The sequence below is a fragment of the Gopherus evgoodei genome, chromosome 6, assembly GCF_007399415.2.
Source record: "Gopherus evgoodei ecotype Sinaloan lineage chromosome 6, rGopEvg1_v1.p, whole genome shotgun sequence".
Taxonomy (NCBI): domain Eukaryota; kingdom Metazoa; phylum Chordata; order Testudines; family Testudinidae; genus Gopherus; species Gopherus evgoodei.
Window position 1 is genome coordinate 114,065,918 of NC_044327.1, and position 21,606 is coordinate 114,087,523.

At 42.6% G+C, this 21,606-nt stretch overlaps 1 protein-coding gene across 7 annotated transcripts in view; it reads left to right on the forward strand.

Moving 5' to 3' along the window:
* Positions 1 to 21,606, forward strand: part of PDZD2 (PDZ domain containing 2) — a 210,946-nt gene that overhangs the window by 117,623 nt on the left and 71,717 nt on the right. For 6 of the 7 annotated variants that reach the window (XM_030567196.1, XM_030567197.1, XM_030567199.1 and 3 more), the window contains exons 3-5: positions 14,931 to 15,073; positions 15,375 to 15,507; positions 17,405 to 17,572. The exons of the other annotated variant lie outside the window; for it this stretch is intronic. In XM_030567196.1, coding sequence (XP_030423056.1) covers positions 14,931 to 15,073; positions 15,375 to 15,507; positions 17,405 to 17,572 — 444 coding nt within the window. The remainder of the gene's footprint in view (positions 1 to 14,930; positions 15,074 to 15,374; positions 15,508 to 17,404; positions 17,573 to 21,606) is intronic. 7 annotated transcript variants of the gene reach the window in all.

The following is a 21,606-nucleotide window of genomic DNA, read 5'->3' on the forward strand; positions in this document are numbered from 1 at the left end:
ACCCTTAGCTATCTGTTTATGACAGGGGGTTAGTAATCAAAAGGCAAGGAGGTAAGATAAATCCAGAAAAGGTCTGATGGGAGAAGTTGAAAAAGTGCTTCCTAGGTCAAATAAAGGCCAGAGTGGCTGGTTGTGTTTTGGCTACTTGGTAGCACTGTTGCCGTATTTAAGACAGGTAGTACTCATCAATTTGTCACTTGACTTCTTCAATGCAGTGTTTTAAGAAGAACTACACTAATGTTTAGCCTTCTAGTGCCTGAAAAACATGGGGACACTAGTAAATATAAATGGTGCAAGAGAGGAGATCAGAATTCTGACTCTACATCTTGAGTATATTTAGTGAAGGTGACTTCAGATCCAGTCCAATTCTCACTGAAGTTCATGGAAGAATTTCAGTGGGAGCTAGATCAGGCCTTTAGAGACCATAAAGAAATCTGACTGACTATGAAGTGTACTGAAGAATAGAATGGGCAATAAGTAACTCCTTGGTTACATTCTCTCAAGACATTTAAGAGATTAAAGTCCTTTTGAAAATTCAAATTTTTTTAAAAATTCTTCATTGCTTTTAAAGATACTGAAATGTCCCTATTCTATATTGTGGGTTAAGGTGAGATTGAAATCTTCACGCACAACTAGTGTTTATAGTTGGAGGATATAAAAAAGATGTGCTTGATTAGGTGCTCTACTAAGAGGAAGGTGATTAAGGAACAGGAGTGGGACCCAGGGAACCTGGATTCTATTCAGGGCTCAGGTATCTAAGTCACTTAACCTATCTGCAAGTCAGTTTACCAGATGGTAAAAAGGGGACAGTAATGCTTTCCTATCTCCAGAGGTTTGGAAAAGCTTCTTTCATAAATGTTTGTAATATGCTTTGTGATCCTTGGATTGGGTTGCCAACTTTCTAATTGCAGAAAACCAGACACCCCTGCCCTGCCCCTTTCCCAGGGCCCTGCCCCCGCTCAGTCCCCACCTCTGCTCACTCCATCCCCCCCCCTGCCTCTGTTGCCCGCTCTTCCTCACCCTCACTCACTCGCTCATTTTCACTCAGGCAGGGGTTGGAGTGTGGGAGCAGGTGCAGGCTCTGGGGTGGGTCCAGAAATGAGGGGTTCTGTGTGTCAGAGGGGGCTCCAGGCTGGGGCAGGGGGTTGGGGTGTGGGAGGGATGAGACTGGGGATGAGGGGTTTGGGGTGCAGGAGGGGGCTCTGGACTTGGGCAGGGGTTTAGGGTGCAGAGGGAGTGAGGACTCAGGCTGGGGGTATGGGCTATGGAGTGGGGTCAGGGATGTGATGTTTGGGGTGCAGGAGGGAGCTCTGGGCTGGGGCCAGGGTTAAGGGATTCAGAGTGCAGGAAGGGGCTCAGGGTTGGGGCAGAGGTTGGAGTATGGGAGGGGATGAGGGGTGCAGGCTCTGGGTGGCACTTACCTCAGGTGGCTCCCAGGAAGCAATGGCCAATGGGAGCTGCAGAGCTGGTGCTCTGAGTGAAGGCAGCACATGGAGCCCCCGTGGCCATCCCTATGCCTCGAAGCTGGAGGGACATGCTAGCTGCTTCCGAGAGCCGTGCGAAGCTGAGTGGGGAGCCTGCCAGCCTAGCACCAACTGGACTTTTAACGACCTGGTCAGTGGTGCTGATTGGAGCCACCAGGGTTGCTTTTCGACCAAGTGTTCTCGTCGAAAACCGGACACCTGGCAACCCTGTCCTTGGACGGAAGGTGCTATGTATTGACAATGCAAAGTATTATATAGTGAGCAGTAGTTACATGAGCAGCTAATTCACCAGATTTTGATGAAATAGAGACTACATGATCATATTTTAGCCGTGGAAAGTTATTGTCTTAATATGCATGAGTATATGCATGAGACTGGTTGAAATACATCTTTAATTTTTATCATGGTACCTATAGCTTAGTTGGCTCATTTTATGACAAACTGTTTGCTACATTCTGTGATATTATTTGCTTCCTTGTTTAAATTATTTGTCTCAGTAAAAGCTGAAGGACTTTGAATTATGCTTCACTTTGTAGTTTGACAGCTGCTATGATGCTTTCTGCCATTTAGCATCTGTAAATACAGTACTGCAGTTTGCCTTGCACATTTTGGGTAATGGAAAGGCATCGTCACTTGACCAAACACAAGAATAGGCTAAACACACAGTCTAGCAGCAAGAAAGAGAGGCATGAAATGATGAATAATAATAAAAAAGAAAAATTTCTGATCAATCTATTTTACTGAACTGAAAAACTACTCTGTGCCAGATCCTTAGCTAGTATGAACCTGCATAGATCTATTGAAGCAGATGGAGCTAAATTGATTTACAATAGCTTTTTGGCAACCAAATTGGAGATTATTATTTCATCAGGATTATTATATATTTATACAATGCATATTTTAGGCAAAAGTAACTTGGCTTTTAGTTTTCATCATAGACATCTTTAGCTGTCTAAAGATCTCGTCTCAGGCTGTTTCTGTTCGGGGGCCTTTTATTCTTTTTATCATAATGTGATTTATTTTGCATTAGCTTCCAGCTGTCTTCAGTGTGAATCTTCGGGCTTCTTTAGCTGCTGTTGTGATGTCTCGAAGCTTTAACTTGGACTATGATGAAAATGTCCTTGCTTTGTCTGTCTAGACTGTAAGCTCTTCACGGCAGGGGCTGTCTTTTACTATGTGCCTGTACAGCACCTAGCACGATGGGGTCTTGATCTGGGATGGGGCCCCTAGGCACTTTTGTAATACTACTCCTGATACAGCAAATGATTAATTTGCAGCCAGTCAGTTTCCATCTTCCCTTAGAACAACAGTAATTACAGATTTACTGGAGAAGTCTCCCATACTACTAAATTTCTATTAATCTTTCCAAACTTTTCCTTCTTTGCATAGATTTAGGTAAGAGATATAGTTTTGGCAGCTGCAGCTTTGCATTTTAAAGAATTGCAGTTATTGAGGTTACTCTATGCCCCAAATACCTAGAGTGCCAGTAGAATGCCACATGTACTCTCACTTCAAGGCAAGTACTGTAGGTGCTTCAGTAGTTAGGCTTTGCAGGCACTAGTTCTGGGTGGGTCCCAATAACCACTCAGACACATGGCTAAGGGAAAGGGTATTTTATTAGGGCTCTCAGGGAAGGAAAAGGTTGCAGATACCCCAGGTATAGAGACTTAAACAGTTACAGTTCAAAGTGAGCACTATCAGTTCTTGTTTGGGTCCCTGGGGAAGCCAGGTCGAGAGTTAGGGCATTTCAGGCCTAGTGCCTGGGGAAGCCTCTCCAGTTCAGTCTCCATTCAAGCAAATAAGCATTTGTGGATTTCCAGGCCAGGCTCAGGTAGTGTCTCTCATTAGGGTCCCTTTCCCAGCCATTGGTGTTCTCCCATAAGTCCCTCATAGACCTGCACGCAGCTGTGACATCTGGCAGTCAGAGCCTGTCCCACATGCATCTCAGCCCACAGTTCCTGGAGCTTCTTTCTGCTCCTTAATGCCTTGTGGCTCCCACTCCCAAGCAGAGTGCAGCCACGTCATTGTTCAGGACCTTTCCACTTACTAGGCCAGGAGAAGGAGAGTGCAGTAGGCAGTGTGCTGATGGAAAGCATAGCCCCAGCTTAGTCAGGGAGTAGGAGATGTACAGCAAGGAGGGGGCTGGCAAGAGGTGTAGTCCCCTGCTTTGCAGATCCATCACACGTTAATCTAAATGATAAATACCTTTTGTTCTAGACTTAGCGTGCACCAAAGCCCTTTTGAGAGGAATCAGATGTAATCTGGTAGCAATTATTGACAAGCAAGTGTTAAAGCTTTTTCTTGACCCATGACTCACGTCATTAGGAATGGAGTAACTAGATAGGTGGTACAGGAGTGGGTATGGTTTGCATGCATCTTATTATATGTATTACTGTAGTGCCCAGGGGTCCCAACTGAGAATGATGCCCCATTATGGTATATCCTGTACAAAAACCTAGTAAGAGACAGTCCTGGTCCCAAAACGTATACAATCTAAAGGGAGAGATTTCTGCCCTACTGTGAGTGTTGGTGGTAAATGTGGATAAATATCCATAACTACTGTTTTCCAGAATGGAAGACATAACTTTAGCGGAACATATGTTCCTATGGTTTTATGCATGAAGGATTCTGTGAAAATATTTGAAACCAAGCTGACTTTATTGATATTGGGCAATATGTTGTTTAGTGCTATAATACTATAGTTGTAAATCACTATTATAAAGCTATGTATATTTGCTCTGATACAGTACTGAAATTATTACATAAAATGAAAAGATCCTTTCAGAATTCTAATACGAATAGATGCAAAATGAGTCCAAATATCTGTGGTAAGTATCAGAATTTACTTCAGTGCAGTTGCACCCATATTTAATTTAGCCCGCTGCGATAAGTGATATTTTTCTTCAAGAAGTTTTAAAAGAGCCAGTTGGTCATGCCAACCTAGCAACATAATGAGCACATGAAAATATTTGTGAAAACACAAACGAATCCTCATCTTTAAATGTCTGATTTTTTCAGAGAGTAGCATTGCATAAAACTGTCTGATCAGTGAGAGCTGAGAATTCCATTTGCCTCTCTTGGAATAAAATTTCAGTAGAGGGCAAAAGGAAAATGAAAAAAGGGGAATAGCTTTAAGAGGCGCAGGCCATGTGCTGACAGTTCAAGACAGCAAATGACTCCAACAGATTTTTTTAAAGGGTGATTGTGTAGTCAGGTGCTTGCAATGGCCAATAAAACGTTTAAAGCCCTAGCCAAGAAAATGATGTCAGCACCCAGTCTGCCAATAGAGGTGATTCCCTGGAGGTCATTCTGCTTTGAGTATCAGAGTTTTCATCCTGTCATCTGCAATACCTATTTTGTGGATCTATGTTCTAAATTATTTATTGTAAATATTCCCCAGGTCTTGTGTCCCAGGATCTTCCTCTTGCTGCTTTCTTCCTTTGGATGGAAAGCAAATACATCCTTCTCATCTTTCAGTGAAAAGCTTGGGCCTGTCCAAGTGAGTGATCATAGAATCTCAGGCTTGGAAGGGACCTCAGGAGGTCATCTAGTCCAACCCCCTGCTCAAAGCAGGACCGATCCCCAGACAGATTTTTCCTCCCTAAATGGTCCCCTCAAGGACTGAACTCACAACCCTGGGTTTAGCAGGCCATTGCTCAAACACTGAGCTATCCCTCCCCCTAATGAACCAAACTTGCTGAGATATCAAGCATCAAAGCAGTCATTTTAAGAACTCAGCTCTTTAAATTATACAGATAAATTCTCTTAAACCAACATTAGTGTAGAACAGTAGAGTTAAACCATTGGTGTGAATCACAGTTGGGGATATGCTGTTGGTTACTACATATTCCTGAGACACTGAGGCCATGTCTACATCTAAAATTTTGCAGCGCTGGTTGTTACAGCTGTATTAGTACAGCTGTATAGGGCCAGCGCTGCAGAGTGGCCACACTTACAGCAACCAGCGCTGCAAGTGGTGTTAGATGTGGCCACACTGCAGCGCTGTTGGGCGGCTTCAAGGGGGGTTCGGAGAACGCGAGAGCAAACCGGGAAAGGAGACCCGCTTCGCCGCGGTTTGCTCTCGCGTTCCCCGAACCACCCTGCAAACCGCAGGGAAGGAGACTTGCTTGTTCGGGGAACGCGAGAGCAAACCGCGGCGAAGCTGGTCTCCTTTCCCGGTTTGCTCTCGCGTTCCCCGAACCACCCTGCAAACCGCAGGGAAGGAGACCTGCTTGCTCGGGGGTTCGGGGAACGAGAGAGCAAACCGGGAAAGGAGACCAGCTTCGCCGCGGTTTGCTCTCGCGTTCCCCGAACCCCCCTGCAAACCGTAGGGAAGGAGACCTGCTTGTTCGGGGAACGCGATAGCAAGCCGGGGAAGGAGACCAGCTTCGCCGCGGTTTGCTCTCGCGTTCCCGGAACCACCCAGCAAACCTCAGGGAAGGAGACCTGCTTGCTCGGGGTTCGGGGAGCGCGAGAGCAAGCCGGGGAAGGAGACCAGTTTGATTACCAGAGGCTTCCTCAGGTATGCTGGGATACCTGCTTATTCCACGGAGGTCAAGAAAAGCGCTGGTAAGTGTCTATACTTGATTACTAGCGCTGAATCACCAGCGCTGGATCCTCTACACCCGAGACAAAACGGGAGTACGGCCAGCGCTGCAAACAGGGAGTTGCAGCGCTGGTGGTGCCCTGCAGATGTGTACACCTCCTAAGTTGCAGCGCTGTAACTCCCTCACCAGCGCTGCAACTTTCTGATGTAGACAAGCCCTGAAAGTTCATATTGTCAAACCTGCGTAGTTGACATTAATGGCTGGATCTTCAAAATGGCTCCAGAGAGACCAGAGGCAAGAGGTCTTGTGTTAGATAAGAGCCGTGGGTGTGGATGAAGGTTCATGAGATTGAAAATGGGCTAGAGAATGGTTCACGGGTAGGCCATTAGCTCACATCTAGCCCCTGTTTGGTAGTTGGGAAGATTGTATTGGTGCTTTCCGTCTTGTACTTCTTAAAAAGGTCTTCGACTTCCAGTGCTGAAGCAAAGAGCTCGGTGGTAGTAGATTAATTTCAGAAGCAGTCGAACTTGGGGAACTTCCTAGGCATTAGAGATGGGCAGACTATTCACATTGAGCAAGTTATTAATTAATTTAGCCTGCTTGCAGATTGCCTACAAACGGACTTTTAAAAAAATGAATTTGTCCATTATTCAAAATAATTTAACTTCACTAGTAATAAAAGCAAGGTCCCGTGTATACACACCTGCCTCTAAAAATATGAAATAAAGTAACAAGGCAGAGTCCCTTCTAAAAAGACCATTTTTAAAGTATTCCAAAGAAAATCAGAGAATGAAATCTATCTGCTATACATTATTGAAATAATTGCTCCGTTAAAAACCTGAAAAAAATCATATCCAGTTTCCATTGCTGAGAGCATGATTCAATAATGATAATATTTAGGATGTATAGAATGATGGCTAATCACTAATTCTTCGTGTCAACACACTTGGCTGGATTCACTAAACCTAGTGCATGGAGGAGTAAATTAATCTACCAGCTACTGCCTTGTTTCATGCACCAGAAGGGGGAATTCAACCCAAGAGAGGGCAAGCAGTGGTTTCTTTGCTTTCCCTCAGTGCTGTTGTGGGAAGCCACTTTAATTTCTCCCAAATGCCCTACTGGTGGAGGATGCTGTGGGCAATGCCTCCTGTCTTGTTTGGGGGCTTTATTGGCCCTCCAATGTAAGGGGCTGTGATTGCATTGTACCATCAACAATGATCGACCTTTTGCCTTGAAGGCCTTATGCTAGGGATTACATCCTGGGTTGAATCTGGTCCCAATTCTGTTTTGCCCAGTACAAGATTTATTGTCTTGTGGTTCTTCTACCCTGAGTGAAAAGCTGACAGTGTGATAACCAAGTCAATGTTGTGGGACAGGGGATGGATCACTTGATTGCCTGATTACCTGTTCTGTTCATTCCCTCTCAATCACGTGGCATTGGCAACTGTTGGAAGACTGGATGCTGGGCTAGATGGACCATTGGTCTGACCCAGTGTGATGTTCTTATGTAAGTCATTTGAGGTCCACTGCCAATGCTGCTCTGGTATTTAAAAAAGTCTCTGTGGCTTCACAAGCAAGCAAAATGGCAGATGAAATTCAGTGTTGATAAATACAAAGTAATGTACATTGGAAAACATCCCAACCAAACATACAAAATGAGGGCTCTACATTATCTGTTTTCACTCCAAAAAGAGAATTTGGAGTCATTATTTCCTGAAAATGTCAACTCGGTGTGCAGCAGTAATAAAAAAGCCAAAAACAAAATAACCCAAACAAACCTAACAATGTTAGGAAAGGATGGATAATAAGACAGTAAATATCCTAATTCCACTATATAAATCCATAGTACACCCACACCTTGAATATTGCATACGGTTCTGGCCATCCCAAAAAGATATATTAGAATTGGAAAAGATACAGATAGACAACAAAAATGATTAAGTGTATGGAACAGCTTTTATATGAAGAGAGATTAAAAAGACTGGGACATTCCAGCTTGGAAAAGAGATGACTAAGAGGGGATATGATAGAGGTCAATAAATTTGTGACTGGTGTGGAGAAAGTGAATAAGGCGGTGTTATTTACTCCTTCACGTAACACAAGAACCAAGGGTCACCCAATGAAATTAATAGGCAGCAGGTTCCAAACAAACATAAGGAAGTATTTCTTCACACAATATGCAGTCAACCTGTGGAACTCATTGACAGGGGATGTTGTGAAGCCAAAACTATAACAGGACTCAAAAGAGAACTAGATAAGTTCATGGATAAGTCCATTGATGACTATTAGCCAAGATGATAAGGGATGCAACATCATGCTCCAAGTGTCCCTAGCTTCCCTACTAGAAGCTGGGAGTGGGCTACAGGGAGGGAATCACTCGATGATTGCCTCTGAAGTGATTCCTCATTCCCTCTGAAGCACTTGGCATTGGCCACTTTCAGAAGACAGGATACTGGCTTAGATGGACCATTGGTCTGACCCAGCATCGCCATTCTTATGTTCCTGTGTAAGTCCTTCGAGATCCACTGCAAATGCTGCCTTATTGTTTAAGAAAAACTGTGGCGTCGAAAGGCAGTTTTGTGGCAGAAGAGGGAGCACTGTTTGTTTCCTATTTTTTGCATCATGCATCAACTGTGAGATTCTTTAGCAGCCATCAGGACTGTAAATTTTGAAAAGCCAATATAATTTAAGATATGTGATTACTGCAACTTTCATAAACTTCTCAGTTTTTGTTTAAAGTTTTCTGCTTATTTATGAAAGGGTCTGCTGAAACAATTACTATGGCCTGAGCTGCTGTTTTTAGATTTCTTTCCTTTATATTTTCCATGTTGCTGTCTGGCTTTTGGACTACATATTGCATTTCTGTTTCCATTTATTTACACCTTTTGATTGCCAAATTTTTCTTTCAGATTTCAAAGCAGGGTTTCTTTGTGTATAGATTTGTAGGTTCTTGAATACCACGTACTCAAATTCAGTCAAGCCCCTTTAAACTCTTAAAATTAGCTGGAATGTGGAAAAGAGTCTATCATATTTTATTTATTTTAGTTGGAGGAAAATGTTCCCTTTTGTTTTATTAATGATGGAATCCAGCACTTACAAAATCATGTGCTTGGAGCAGGCATAATGCAAGCTTCCACAGATAGTGCTGGTGATGCACTTCCTTCCTGTTCTATAACACACTAGCAATTCCAGATGAAGACTTGTTCTGAATAAAGACTGCCTAATGTGCGGTGGTTTCGCGATATAGAAAAATGGCCTCTAGAGACTGCATTGAAACCAGCAAACTCTATTCTCTCTTGTGTTCTGTTACATAAGATGACCCATTTCATTTGTAATTAATTGTAGAATGATATTAATATTGTTTTAAAATAGTTTGATTATTTTAAAGTATGCACTTGGAAGTTTATGATCTGTGAGTGAAAATCTGATCCAAAAATACTTTGCATGTTGAGAAGAGCCAAGTTCGAAAAACAGTACAGCCACATAAGAATGACACAGCTATAAAAACAGGCACAGAAAAGTATTAGCCATTTAAATGGTCAGGAAGTAATTTGGACTACTTTCTATTTTTCCTAGAATTTATTAGCACACTCACACGAATTCTGAACTGAAGGAGGTGAGCAAGATACAGAGTGCATCCTGGGGATTAACCATTGAAACCAATTACCATGGGAAATGTTGGATTTTTCCATCTCTTGATGCAGAAAATCAGATTGGATCACTTTCTAGAAGCTGGAGGAGTACTTGTGGCACCTTAGAGACTAACACATTTATTTGAGCATAAGCTCAAACCCATTTCATCGGATGCGTGCCACAAGTACTCCTCATTCTTTTTGCTGATACTGACTTAACACGGCTACCACTCTGAAACCTTTCTAGAAACTGTACTTTAGCCAACATCCAAGTTCCCGGTCTTAGTACAAGGGTAACTGGTCCCTTCTTACCTTAAATTCAGTGAATCTGTGAAATACTGAACACCCCCAATGTCAGTGACTAGACTTCACCTCATGGGATCAGGCTGGATAAACTTGTTTTTCTAGCTTGGCTCTTTGATATGCTTGAAGTGCTTTGGCTCCGTTAGCATTTTGGTTGGGTAGGGGACTGTTGCAGGAATTTCTTACCTTTACAAATGTGATGACAACTAACTACTCTGAATTTGATGGAGAACGTGACTAGAAATGTTGATGAAAACATTAAACTGACCAGCATCAAGTAGTAAATGTAGTTGAACCATTAAGTAATAGTGATTACTATGATTAAATTCAACATCGTCTGGGGCAGGGATTATACCAGGGTTTCTCAAACTGGGGTTACTGCTTGTGTAGGGAAAGCCCCTGGCGGGCCAGGTCAGTTTGTTTACCTGCCCCTTCCTCAGGTCCAGCCGATTGTGGCTCCCACTGGCCACGGATCACTGCTCCGGGCCAATGGGAGCAGCTGGAAGCAGCACAGGTTGAGGGACATACTGGCCACCGCTTCCAGCAACTGCCATTGGCCCGGAGCAGCGATCCGCAGCCAGTGGGAGCCGCGATTCGCCAGACCTGCAGACGGGGCAGGTAAACAAACTGGCCTGGCCCGGCCCGCCAGGGGCTTTTCCTACACAAGGGGCGTCCCCAGTTTGGGAAACCCTGGATTATACTAAACACAGCACGATGCCATTAAACTACGGTATTGCCTACTCTTGTGATGCTTGGAGTTTTCCCTAAAGCCTTGGACCCAGGAGTCGTATGATTATACCAGAAACTCTGCTTTCATTTAAAAACAGAGCACGTTTCCTGTCCCCATGTTTGCAGAGAAAAGCTTGAAAATATGAACCCTACAAGTTCAAAAGCCAGAATGCAAATAAAAAGAACTCCAAATGTAGAATTTTAAAAAACTCATGATTTTTTTTTCTAGCGCAAATCTTGATTTTTTGAGGCTCACTCATGGTTCTTGAGCACTTAGTATTAGTAATACTGAAACTGTAGACAGAGAATTTAAATTAAATGAGGAAGCTAGTCATAAAGACCTTGAAGTCAAAATCAGGGGCATTAAAATCCTTACAGGCAGTATGGAGGTACTTAAGTTTGTCATTATGGAGTCACAGAAGGTATAGATACCCACCTCTACACAAAAAAGGGAGTAGTCTACAGTAAACAAATAGCGTGGACATTCCCCAGACATCTTTTACAAAGATGTTAGCTGCGTCAGGTTCATTGCCAGTCTGTTAGCTCCAGGTAAACAGCTAGTGAAGACAAACCCCGAAACACAGTTACCAAAGGGTAGGAGCAAATGTTTGATGTTCGGCATGCAAAAATGTAACCGCAAGTTGCCCCAAGGTGTGTATGTGTGGGAAGTGTTTTAACTGTGACTGGTGGTGGTTAATATATTTATTAATGATTTGGAAAGAAGGTTGACAATGAAGTGGCCAAATTTCCAGATGACACAAAAAAGTTTTGGTTTTTAAAAACTGGAGAATAAGTTGCCTAACTTCAGCCATTTTTTGAAAGTGTTGGCTTGAGAACATTTAGTTTAGAGAAGACAAGTACAAGATCATGTCATAATATGAGACCAGAGGGGACAGTTAATAGAATTGAAAGTTAACACATTTTAAACTGTTTTTTAAAAAAGGAAATATTTTTTGCACACTTCAGTCTGTTTTGTTGTTTTAGCTGGGATCAGTTTTGGCCACCCTTTCTCAGGCTGAGTAGCCTCTTAGGGTACGTCTATGGTGAGTAGTGATCGATCTATCGGGGATCAATTTATTGTGTCTAGTGTAGACGCAATAAAATCGATCCCCGATCACTGTGCTGTTGACTTTGGAACTCCACCGTGGAGTCAACGGGGGAGTGACAGCGGTCGACTCACCGCCATCCTCACAGCCAGGTGAATCGACCTAAGATACGCTGACTTCGGCTTCGCTATTTGCATAGCTGAAGTTGCGTATCTTAGGTCAAGCACCCCCCATCCCCCGCCCAGTGTAGACCTAGCCTCACTTCACAAGCAGTCCTATCGATTTCAGTGGAACTACTTATGTAGTAAAGTAGCACTCGGCCTGACTGAGCATAGCAGAATCTTGCCATTTGCCCTCATGAAGCATGTTGCTATATAAACTTAGGTGCCTGAGAACAGGTCAGCTAATCTTAATTTCTGACTTTTTTTATGCTTAAATTTGCAAGATGATTAGGAATGCAAGCTATGGCACTACATATCGTAGCTCTTTGTATAACTGGTGTTCCAAAAAGCTTAAGCAAATCCTTAAACAAAATTTTATGATAGCATTGTTAAACTTTATTAGCAACTAGGGGCTTGTCTACATGGGGACATTCAAAGAAAATTAATCCAAATTAACTAAAGGTGTGAATTTAAAGAGGCTTAGGATATGTCTATACTAGCACTTTTGTCAGTGAAACTTCTGTTGGTCACTGGTGTGGTTTTACCAACAGAAGTGCCGGTGTGGATAGCGCTGTGTTGGTGGGAGATACTCTCCTGCTCACATAGCTACTGCTGCTCGTTGGAGGCGGTTTAATTATGCCAACAGGAGAGCTGTCCCTCGCCAGCATAGAGCAGCTACCCCGGAGACTTTACAGAGGCGCAGCTGCAGCGGGACAGCTGTGCTGCTGCCAGGTCTCTAGTGGAGACATAGTCTTAGTTAAACTGCATTAAACCCTGTGTGGACACTCTCATTCAGAATTAAAGTGACCTCAAATAAGTTTATCTTAATTAACTACCCACACGGGGATTTAACGCAGTTTAGCTAATCCATTTTTAATTCACACAGTTAATTTGCATTTTATTCTCCTGAGTGTTGCTGTATAGACAGACCCTCAATTCTAAAATGTAATTCCATGATTGGTCACTTAAAAGTGCAGCCTGTGTTGAAGTTAATTGTCATCTCTGTAGCTTAATGTTGGTTGAGGGGAGAATTTGTTTCTGTGCTAAATTATTTTTATTATGAGAGAAGCCAATTTATTATAGCAATAACAATTCTCCAGAGTGTGCTAGAACTGTATAGCTCCACTTTTAGGGTGGATAAATATACTTGTCTTTAACAAGTTATTCCATACTTCACTCTAATTTTCTTCAAAGTATTCCTCATTTTGTCATGGCCCAGTCTTTAATTAGGCGATCATGCTTTGTTGATGCTTTTGATCCAATCTAAAAACACTTAAGCGTATATATATAAAAAAAAATTTTACTCAGGTGAGCAGTCTCTTTGAAGTGAAGTTTCACACAGACTCAAATGTTTTCAGGGTCAAGCTCTTAAATTATATTTTAAGCACCGTTTTTAACTCTCCAGACCCAGTTTCCTTACCACTGATGGCTGTATTCTACAGATTCTATACCATTTAGCTATCATTTTCCTTTTTGTTCCCAGCCATTTACACACATGCCGGGCCTGACCTTGCTGTTTATGTAAAACTCCTGTTGGGGTTACATTGCGCTTAAGAGTGTCAGAAAAAATGGGCCCAAAATACTTATACTACAAAGCCTCACTGTAAAACTTTCCCACCCTGAACAAGGACTCTGATATACGCTGCTTCCTAATAACATGCGTGCTGCTGCCAAGAATTTTGGGTTCACCAGGGCACTTGACAATGCTGCGTCTCAGAAACAAGTAGCAATTTTTAAATGCTCCCCATAGTGTTTAACTTTATCCAGCGTGAAATGGCAATTTGATTATGGACCCTTTTTTGGTACTGCACTTTTGTGTACTGTAAAAACATTGGTTGTGTATAGAGTAGGGTAAGTCAGAAATAGATAAGTGAGAGAGATGATATTTAAGAAATAAACCAAAGCTGAGTGACTTCAACAAGCTGAGAAAAGTTGTCTCACAGTTATATGCGTTTCTGCATTGCTCCCAAGTTTGTAAAACTCACAGATTCGATCATAATTATAATCTCATCAACTCCTGTGTAAGAGATTTCAGGTTGTTTTATATATATATTTTTTCTCATTTGGCTTAGTAGTAATCTCAGAATTCTTTCTTTGGGCTTGGTAGAGCCTGAGAGCTATCCCAGTCAGTTCAATGGACATCGTGACTCATCAGGGCCAGGTCATTCATTTGTGTTCTGTTTCACTCTAAGCATGTTAAGCCATTTGGATAGATGTCTGTTTGTTATCAATTGAAAGAAACAAAAATAAATGTATGTTTCACTGTCAGTTATTATTTACAATCGAGTGTATATACCATTGGCAGCACTAATCATGGGCACTTACGAACTGCAGTTGTTAAACTGAAGGTGATATTTCTAAGTATAGGGAATACTGCAAGTGCCTCTAGAAGGGTAAATACAGCAGTACGGAGGACATCCATGTTGTAATGACATCCATGCTATCCTTGTACCCTTCCAAATATAAGATACCTTACAGCCCTGGAATAACATCTCACGGTTCTGTTCAGTTATTGCAAATGTTTCTGACTTTCAATTAAAACGGTTTTGGACTAGGGCCTCGGCTCTGCAGGCTGCTGAGTATTGCTGAATGGAAAACAGTGCAGCGGTAAAGTGCTAGCACCTGGCATCAGCCCTGTGCCTGGGCAGAAACACTTCAGTACTGTGCAGAGAAATATACTCAGTGCTCACCAATGAGAACAGACTTCTGCGCCGAACGTCTGGTCTGTGGTACCTCATCCCCTCAGCTTCCTTCACCTTGGATAGTAGATAACAAAGAACTACGCTCAGCACTTCTAGATACTCATGCACCATAAACAGACAGGAGACTTGGGGACTGATTCCAGGCTGAAGTCAGTGGGAGTCTTTTCATTGCTTGCAATGGGCTTTCAGTCAGTCCCATAGATAGCCCTACCTGTGTTCATCACTTTCTCCCCACCCTGATTAACTGAATCCTGGTTGTCTAGGTATTTTCAGGACACTATTATCTAAATACAAAATTCAAGGACTCTTTAAACCTTTTCTCTCAGCAAGAAGGATGCCACATCTGGAAGATGCACATGATGAAGGGGACAGACGGGCTGGGGATCCAGATTACAGGAGGAAGAGGATCAAAGCGGTCCCCTCATGGCATCATTGTTGCGCATGTTGAGGAAGGAGGCTCTGCTCACAGGTAATGTAACATTTGTTCCTTCGCAGGGCTACGTAGGTTTGATTGATCTGTTTATGCCACTTTCAGCAGAACTCAAAAAAGGGATAAGGGGAGTTTGCTCACACTTCCGTAAAAACATTTATTTACATTGGGACAGAGAGTAGGCTAATAAAATGGCAAATATTAGAAAGTATTTTGGACCCAACCTAGTCGTGCTTTATTCATTTTTCTGCATGCTTGCATTTAAATATAAATTTTCTGCACAGCTTCGCTGTAAGAACCTTTACTTAGGCTGAGAATGCTTCCCCCTTTTTTTCTATAGGGATGGTAGATTGACAGCTGGTGACGAGCTCCTAATGATCAACAGTCAGTCTTTGGTTGGACTGTCTCATCAGGAAGCTGTGGCTATTCTGCGATCTGCTACAGGTCTAGTGGAGCTGGTGGTAGCTAGCAGGGTAGGTAACTTTACATCTCACTCTCTTCTGTAATACCTGAGTGCCTGATGTCTCTAGATGTTGTTCTGTGTATTTTCCTTCTTTATTTTTTTATGTTAGTAGCTTGAAGTAATTTTTTGCAGTTAAAGTGATGTGATGTTTCATGCATGGAAATAAGATGAAACCAATTTATTAACAGGCTTAGTCTTTCTTCATCATAGGAGTGATTAGAGATGTGGATCATCATGTAGGCTGAGCATTAAATACACATCAAAAACGGGGTGGTCACTGTTCTTCTCGCCTAGTTGATCCTTTAATTTGGTGGGATATAGATTTTAATTGTACATACAATAGAGAGGCTTAATCTTTTCTGGGTGTTCTTTGATAACTCCTTCCAGTGCCCAATGTTCACATTTATCAAAAAGAGAAAATGTCCCAGCGTGTTCAAGGACAAAAACCAAGATGCATGAACTTAAAATTTATATAGTATTTTAATTAGTCACTGAAGTGCATCGAAGTCCTTTGTCGGGATTACAATTTAGTATTAACTCTGCCAGTTTTCACCTTGATGACAACGTACTTTGAATAAATGCACACATGTTCAGTCAGACACTTGGGCTATCTTCCAAAGGGGACATATCAGCCTACATGAATTCCTTCTTCAAATTCCTTCTCCACTTGTGCTGCAATTACATCTATAGAGTCTACAAGAATGTTTGCAACATAAAGCTCTTCGGGTTCTGACCAGACTTTGTGTCAGCACAATTTCTATAGATTCAGTTTTCACATTCCTGGGAAGTGTATTTGCTAGCCTGACAAATGAAGTGTATAAATCTTTGCTTTGTTCCATATAGTAGTCATTCATATTTGAGGATCAGATTTCTAATCAGCTCAAGATAAGAAATAAAATAGGTGTAGTGAGTTCCATGAGATCCCTTCGGACGATAGTTTGTATGAGGAAACTGCCACATAAGCCGTGGATTTGTCTTGACAGAGAGAGAACGCTCTTGCCCTGTGCTTTGTGTTGTTGTTTACACTGGAAAGTAAGCAAGATAATGCAGAATCAGGGCCTGAATGTTTTAGATTCTGGACTGAGTTGAACTGACTGCATTGTGAAGGGAATTTTCATATCACCCCTATATGTATATATTGTAAGTGTGTGAAGTGTATATATGTATATTTTTTCCTGTGAACATGTTATAATCTGCTTTCTGACGTTGCTGAATTCTACAAAACGCATGGATTTTGTCTACGTGCAAAAGTTATTTCATTTTAACAAGACCAATGTAATTAAAATGGTACAACTTCCCCTGCACCTCTTGCCTAGTTTTCCCTAGTGTGGCTGTATTGATACCAGCAGAGTTTATTCCTCTATGGGAAGGAGAATGAATTAGACTGGTATAAGGCACATTTGTACTGGTATAACTGTGTTTTTACATCAGAGGTGTAGCAGTATAACTATTTGGTTAAAAAAAAACCAAACAGCCCAAAATACCGTTATGCAAAGCAGTTACATGGGCACAGAAATTGTGTGTAGACAACGTCATGCATAGAGTATGTCATACTTATTTTCCTAGAATACCCCCTGGTCCTTGTTACACATTTGTTGAATGAAATGGACTAGTCCATTGTGTAATGACTAGGTCTATGTAAACTGAAAATTATGTGGAACTCTTCTGGCTTTTTGTTTCATACAAACTCCCTCCTTGTTCACTGGAAGGTTCACTGATCTTCATGAACTTTCTGAATGAATCTGGCCAGGAACAGGGAACTTGAAGTTTTAGCACAAAAAAATGAGTAATTTGCTTGGGTTTTAATCTGGAGAGCAAATGCCTCCTATCAAATAGCAAAGCTTCATTATGCATTTGAATGGTACACTGTGAGAGACATAATGTGTATTTTGTTGTGTTCCTGGTAGGAAGGGACTGAAGAGGAGTCTCTCAAGTATCCCTCTACAAGTTTGCCTGACTTACTTAGTACCTGTTCAGTCCAAGATACTGCCTCTTGCACTGATAACAAAGAGAATGAAGAGCCAGAGGACGAAGATGCCAAAGGAGTGAGCGTGTCTCCTGAAGCCCAGGTTGCTGTAAGTGTGGCTTTGGTAATCTTTTTACGTTGTTACTCGATTTCGATCTGTAGTCATGCTATGTGCTCCTACAGCCTAAAATGTAACCGTTCATCTGTGTAAAAAAATCTTAATTAAAATAGCGCTTCCTTTATATTAAAGGTGGTCTACAGAAAACTAAACAGTGTGCTCAACTTGAGATCATATCTTTGTATTACCGTCTTGCAGGATTGTGTAAAGTAGCACTGCAAACTTTTATGTCTATTAGTTGTATGCGAGCCCGAAAGTGTTTTTCTCTAGTTAAATTACATTCCATTAACTTTTAAATGGAAGCTAAGAGAGGTCAACTGAAGTGCCGTGGCTGTGGTATGTTTGTTTCCTCTCTTTGTGTAACCAAACTCTTGAAGATCTTTATCCACAAAGGGGCCTCAGGCATTGTGTCACTGAGTGTCACTAACTTTTAGGTGCCTAGAAAATCACAGGAACAGCACTGATCCGCGAAACCTGAGTTAGGCATGCCTCGGCTCTCTATACCAAGGATGAGGAGAGAGAGAGAGGCACCTTAGAATGTGAGCCTAAAAAGCCAACATGCTAGGCAGGAAGCTACATAAGTTAGTCAGTGGGATATACTGACGAGACAGGGATGTGTCCTAAGCCCTGCCCCTCTTTCAGAGATAGGTGCCTAAATCCAAGCTGCTCGGAGGTACCTGTCTCAGCTACTGATCCACAAATGGGGGGAAGATAGGCACTCCTCTGCCTAACTCACATATGGGGCCTGATCCATGCTCAGAGGCCACCTAACACCTCAAAACCACCAGGGGGAGGACCTTCCTCATTAACCTTTAGCCTACTAGTGAGGGTACTCACCCAGCATGTGAGAGACCGCCGGTTCAAGCACAGGTACCGACTTTTCAAACTGCCAGGGGTGCTCGACCTCCAGCTCTGCCCCAGGCCCTGTCTCCTCTCCACCCCTTCCTCTATGGCCCCACCCCAGCCCTGCCTCTTCCCGCCCAGTTCCACCCCTCCCCCAAACGTACCATGTCCCCACTCCTCCCCCTCCCTCCCAGCCTCCCTGAACACCATGAAACAACCGTTCGCGGCAGACTGGAGGTGCGAGGGGAGAGGGAGGAGGCACTCATCCACGGGGCCCTGGCGGGCGGGAGGTGCTGGGAGGGGATGATGGGGAGCTGATAGGGGATTGCCAGTGGGTGCTCAGCACCTGCCATTTTTTTACCCAGGACTTTGCAGGGCTTGTGTGCTAATTTGAGTGGGTGTCTAGGACAAAAGAATGATTAAAAATTCATTTTGCAATTCTTACAAGATATTACACATTCAAACCACAGTAATGGGTTTTGTAAAGTTGTGGTTCAGTAAAGCACTGAACATTAAAATTAATTGTTTCAAATCTTTATTATGTTTGGGTTAAGGGACACAGTCTCCTAGAATTCTAGTCAATTTCCAAACATGAGCTAAAAGTAATTTCAGTCACTTTACCTGTTCCTGAGTCCCCGATGCCCAGGTTTGTGTTTTGCAATTACATTTTTCAGTGCTTTTGGAAGTTCTGCTCCCCTTCCCTTGTTAGTGTGAGAGATTCACAAAAATACTAGCAGAAACGAACTGTAGGGGAACAGTGATACATAAAGATCTTGCAAATGGGAAAAGTAAACAAATGGGAAAAGTAGTGAAATAAATAAAATATTTTTTTCTCTAATCTTCTTCAGGTCTAGTGGCCTTATGTGTAAAACTGGTCCAAGGGAGGTGTGATTGTTAAGTTGATGCTGTCTTTTAGGGCCAAATCCTGTTTCGTTCCTCAGGCCAAGTAAGAATCCTCCCTCCTCTTATCCGGGAAGGGGTGCAGAATATTTTTGCACCTAATCTGTGACTGCTACTCCAGCCGCAGGATTGCAGTAGCTGGCCCCTGCGTATAGACAGTGTAGTTGTAGACTGACAAATTGCATCCAGGGCCTGCACTGCCTCCTCGATGGGTTTTCTGCAGCCTATCCAGGAGTGCTGCGCAAACTCTAGCTGTAGTCTTGCTCTGCTCCGCCTCTCTCTGCACAGTAAAACCACAGTTGTTATACAGCGTGCAGGGCCTCCCATATCCTTTCAAGAGTTTTCTCTTTTAATTTACAAGGCATGGAGTCCTATCAGGATGTCAGTATAATTGATTCCCAAGCATGTGGCATAGTATAACTGTCATGGTATCTTTCCCCAATCTGAACCTTAGAGTTCAAAAGTTGGGGTACCAGCATGAATTCCTCTAAGCTTAATTACCTGCTTAGATCTGATAAGCTGCCACCAATCAGGAATTCCAGTGCCTGATACACTCTGGTCCCCCCAAACCTTCCCTGGGGACCCCCAAGACCCAGGCCCCCTGGATCTTAACACAAGGAAAGTAAACCCCTTTCCTCTCCGTTGCCTCTCCCTTCTCTTTCCCTCCAGGTGTTCCCTCCCTGGGCTCCTGGAGAGAGAGACAGATTCACGCTCTGCTCTGTGAATCTAAAACAAAGGGATTCCACCCTTCTCCCCCTCTTCCCCTTCCCTGCTAAGTACAGAGCCTCAACAAGGGGAAAAATCAGACAGGTCTTAAAAGCAAAACTTTTAATAAAAAGAAAGAAAAAGAGTAAAAGTTATCTCTGCAATTTAGATGGTAAAAGTTACAAGGTCTGTCAGCTTATAGAAACTGGAGAAAAAGCCTCCTCCAGCAGAAATACAACTTTAAAATGCTTCCAGCCAAATACACATTTGCAAATACAGAAAAACAATCAAAAGACCGCCTTTCTTACTAAAATACTCACTATTTTGAATATATAAGAGACTGTAGCAGGGAGATTGGCAAGAAACCTGCTTGCACGTCTAGTCCCTTCCAGGACCCAGAGAGAACAAAACCAAACCCAAAAAACACAAACAAAGGCTTCCCCCCACCGAGATTTGAAAGTATCTTGTTTCCTGATTGGTCCCCTGGTCAGGTTTTGGTTCCCTATTTGTTAACCCTTTACAGGTAAAAGAGACATTAACCCTTAACCATCTGTTTATGACAATAACTATATACCTTGTTGTAGAATTTCTACAGATACAGCAATGATTTTTTTCCACGTTTGGTAATTACCATGTGATTTGGTCCCTACTGTGGTATAGGCCCAATAAAAATAGTCTGATATCAGAAACATATGAAAAATATGTAGCAAGCCTGGTTTTAGGTTCAGGGTTTTAGGTATATTTTTCTGTACTTATGTGCTGTAAAAGAACCGTGATTTACAGATGTTGAAATAAAAAATATGTGAATGGAATTGAACAACCTGTTTATAACAGCCATCTTTTGTGAAATAAAAAAGTTTCTTCAAATTTACAGGGTTGGAAGTAGAATGACTGTGGTTGTGAAGAATGAGGGAGTTATGGACATTATTTTTATGAATATCAGATGGACCTCAATTAACCTGTTTGGAGTTAAATCAAAAGAAACTGTTGGAGGGAAACAAACAGGAAATAAAACAATGGCAACAATAAGGGACAATCCAGAGAATATCAAGAGTCCTTGTGGAAACAGTTGCGGAGCTGTTAACTGGAGAATGCCTCTGCCTAGTTCCAGCCAGGCTGGCAAGGTTTACTATTCTCAGGCCTGAGCCTTGGATCACAGGGGATATTAAAACTTTCAAGATACTTGTGCCCTTGGGAAGAATGGGGGGCTGAATGGGTTGTCAGCAGCTGCCTGGGGGAGACACATGGAAGGAAGGAGAGAAGGAATGCAGCAGGACAGTCTGTTTCTGCCAGCCCAGAGATGGAGGTAACTAGGCTGAATGGTACTCACTTTAGCTTGCAAGGAAAGAGTGCAGTTTAGATAAGGAAAAGGACTTACGGGTGTCAAACAGAGTTGGGTCTGTTGGGTTAACTTGGTTTGGTAAACAGAGGCACTGCTGCCCAGAGACCCATTCAAAGAGAGATTGGACTGTGTGGTTCCATCCAGAAGAGGGTGAAGATGGCAAAATTTGCCCCAGATGGGTGCACTCATCAAGAGGGATTAGAAGGAGTCTAAAGTGCAGCTGTCCTCATCAGCA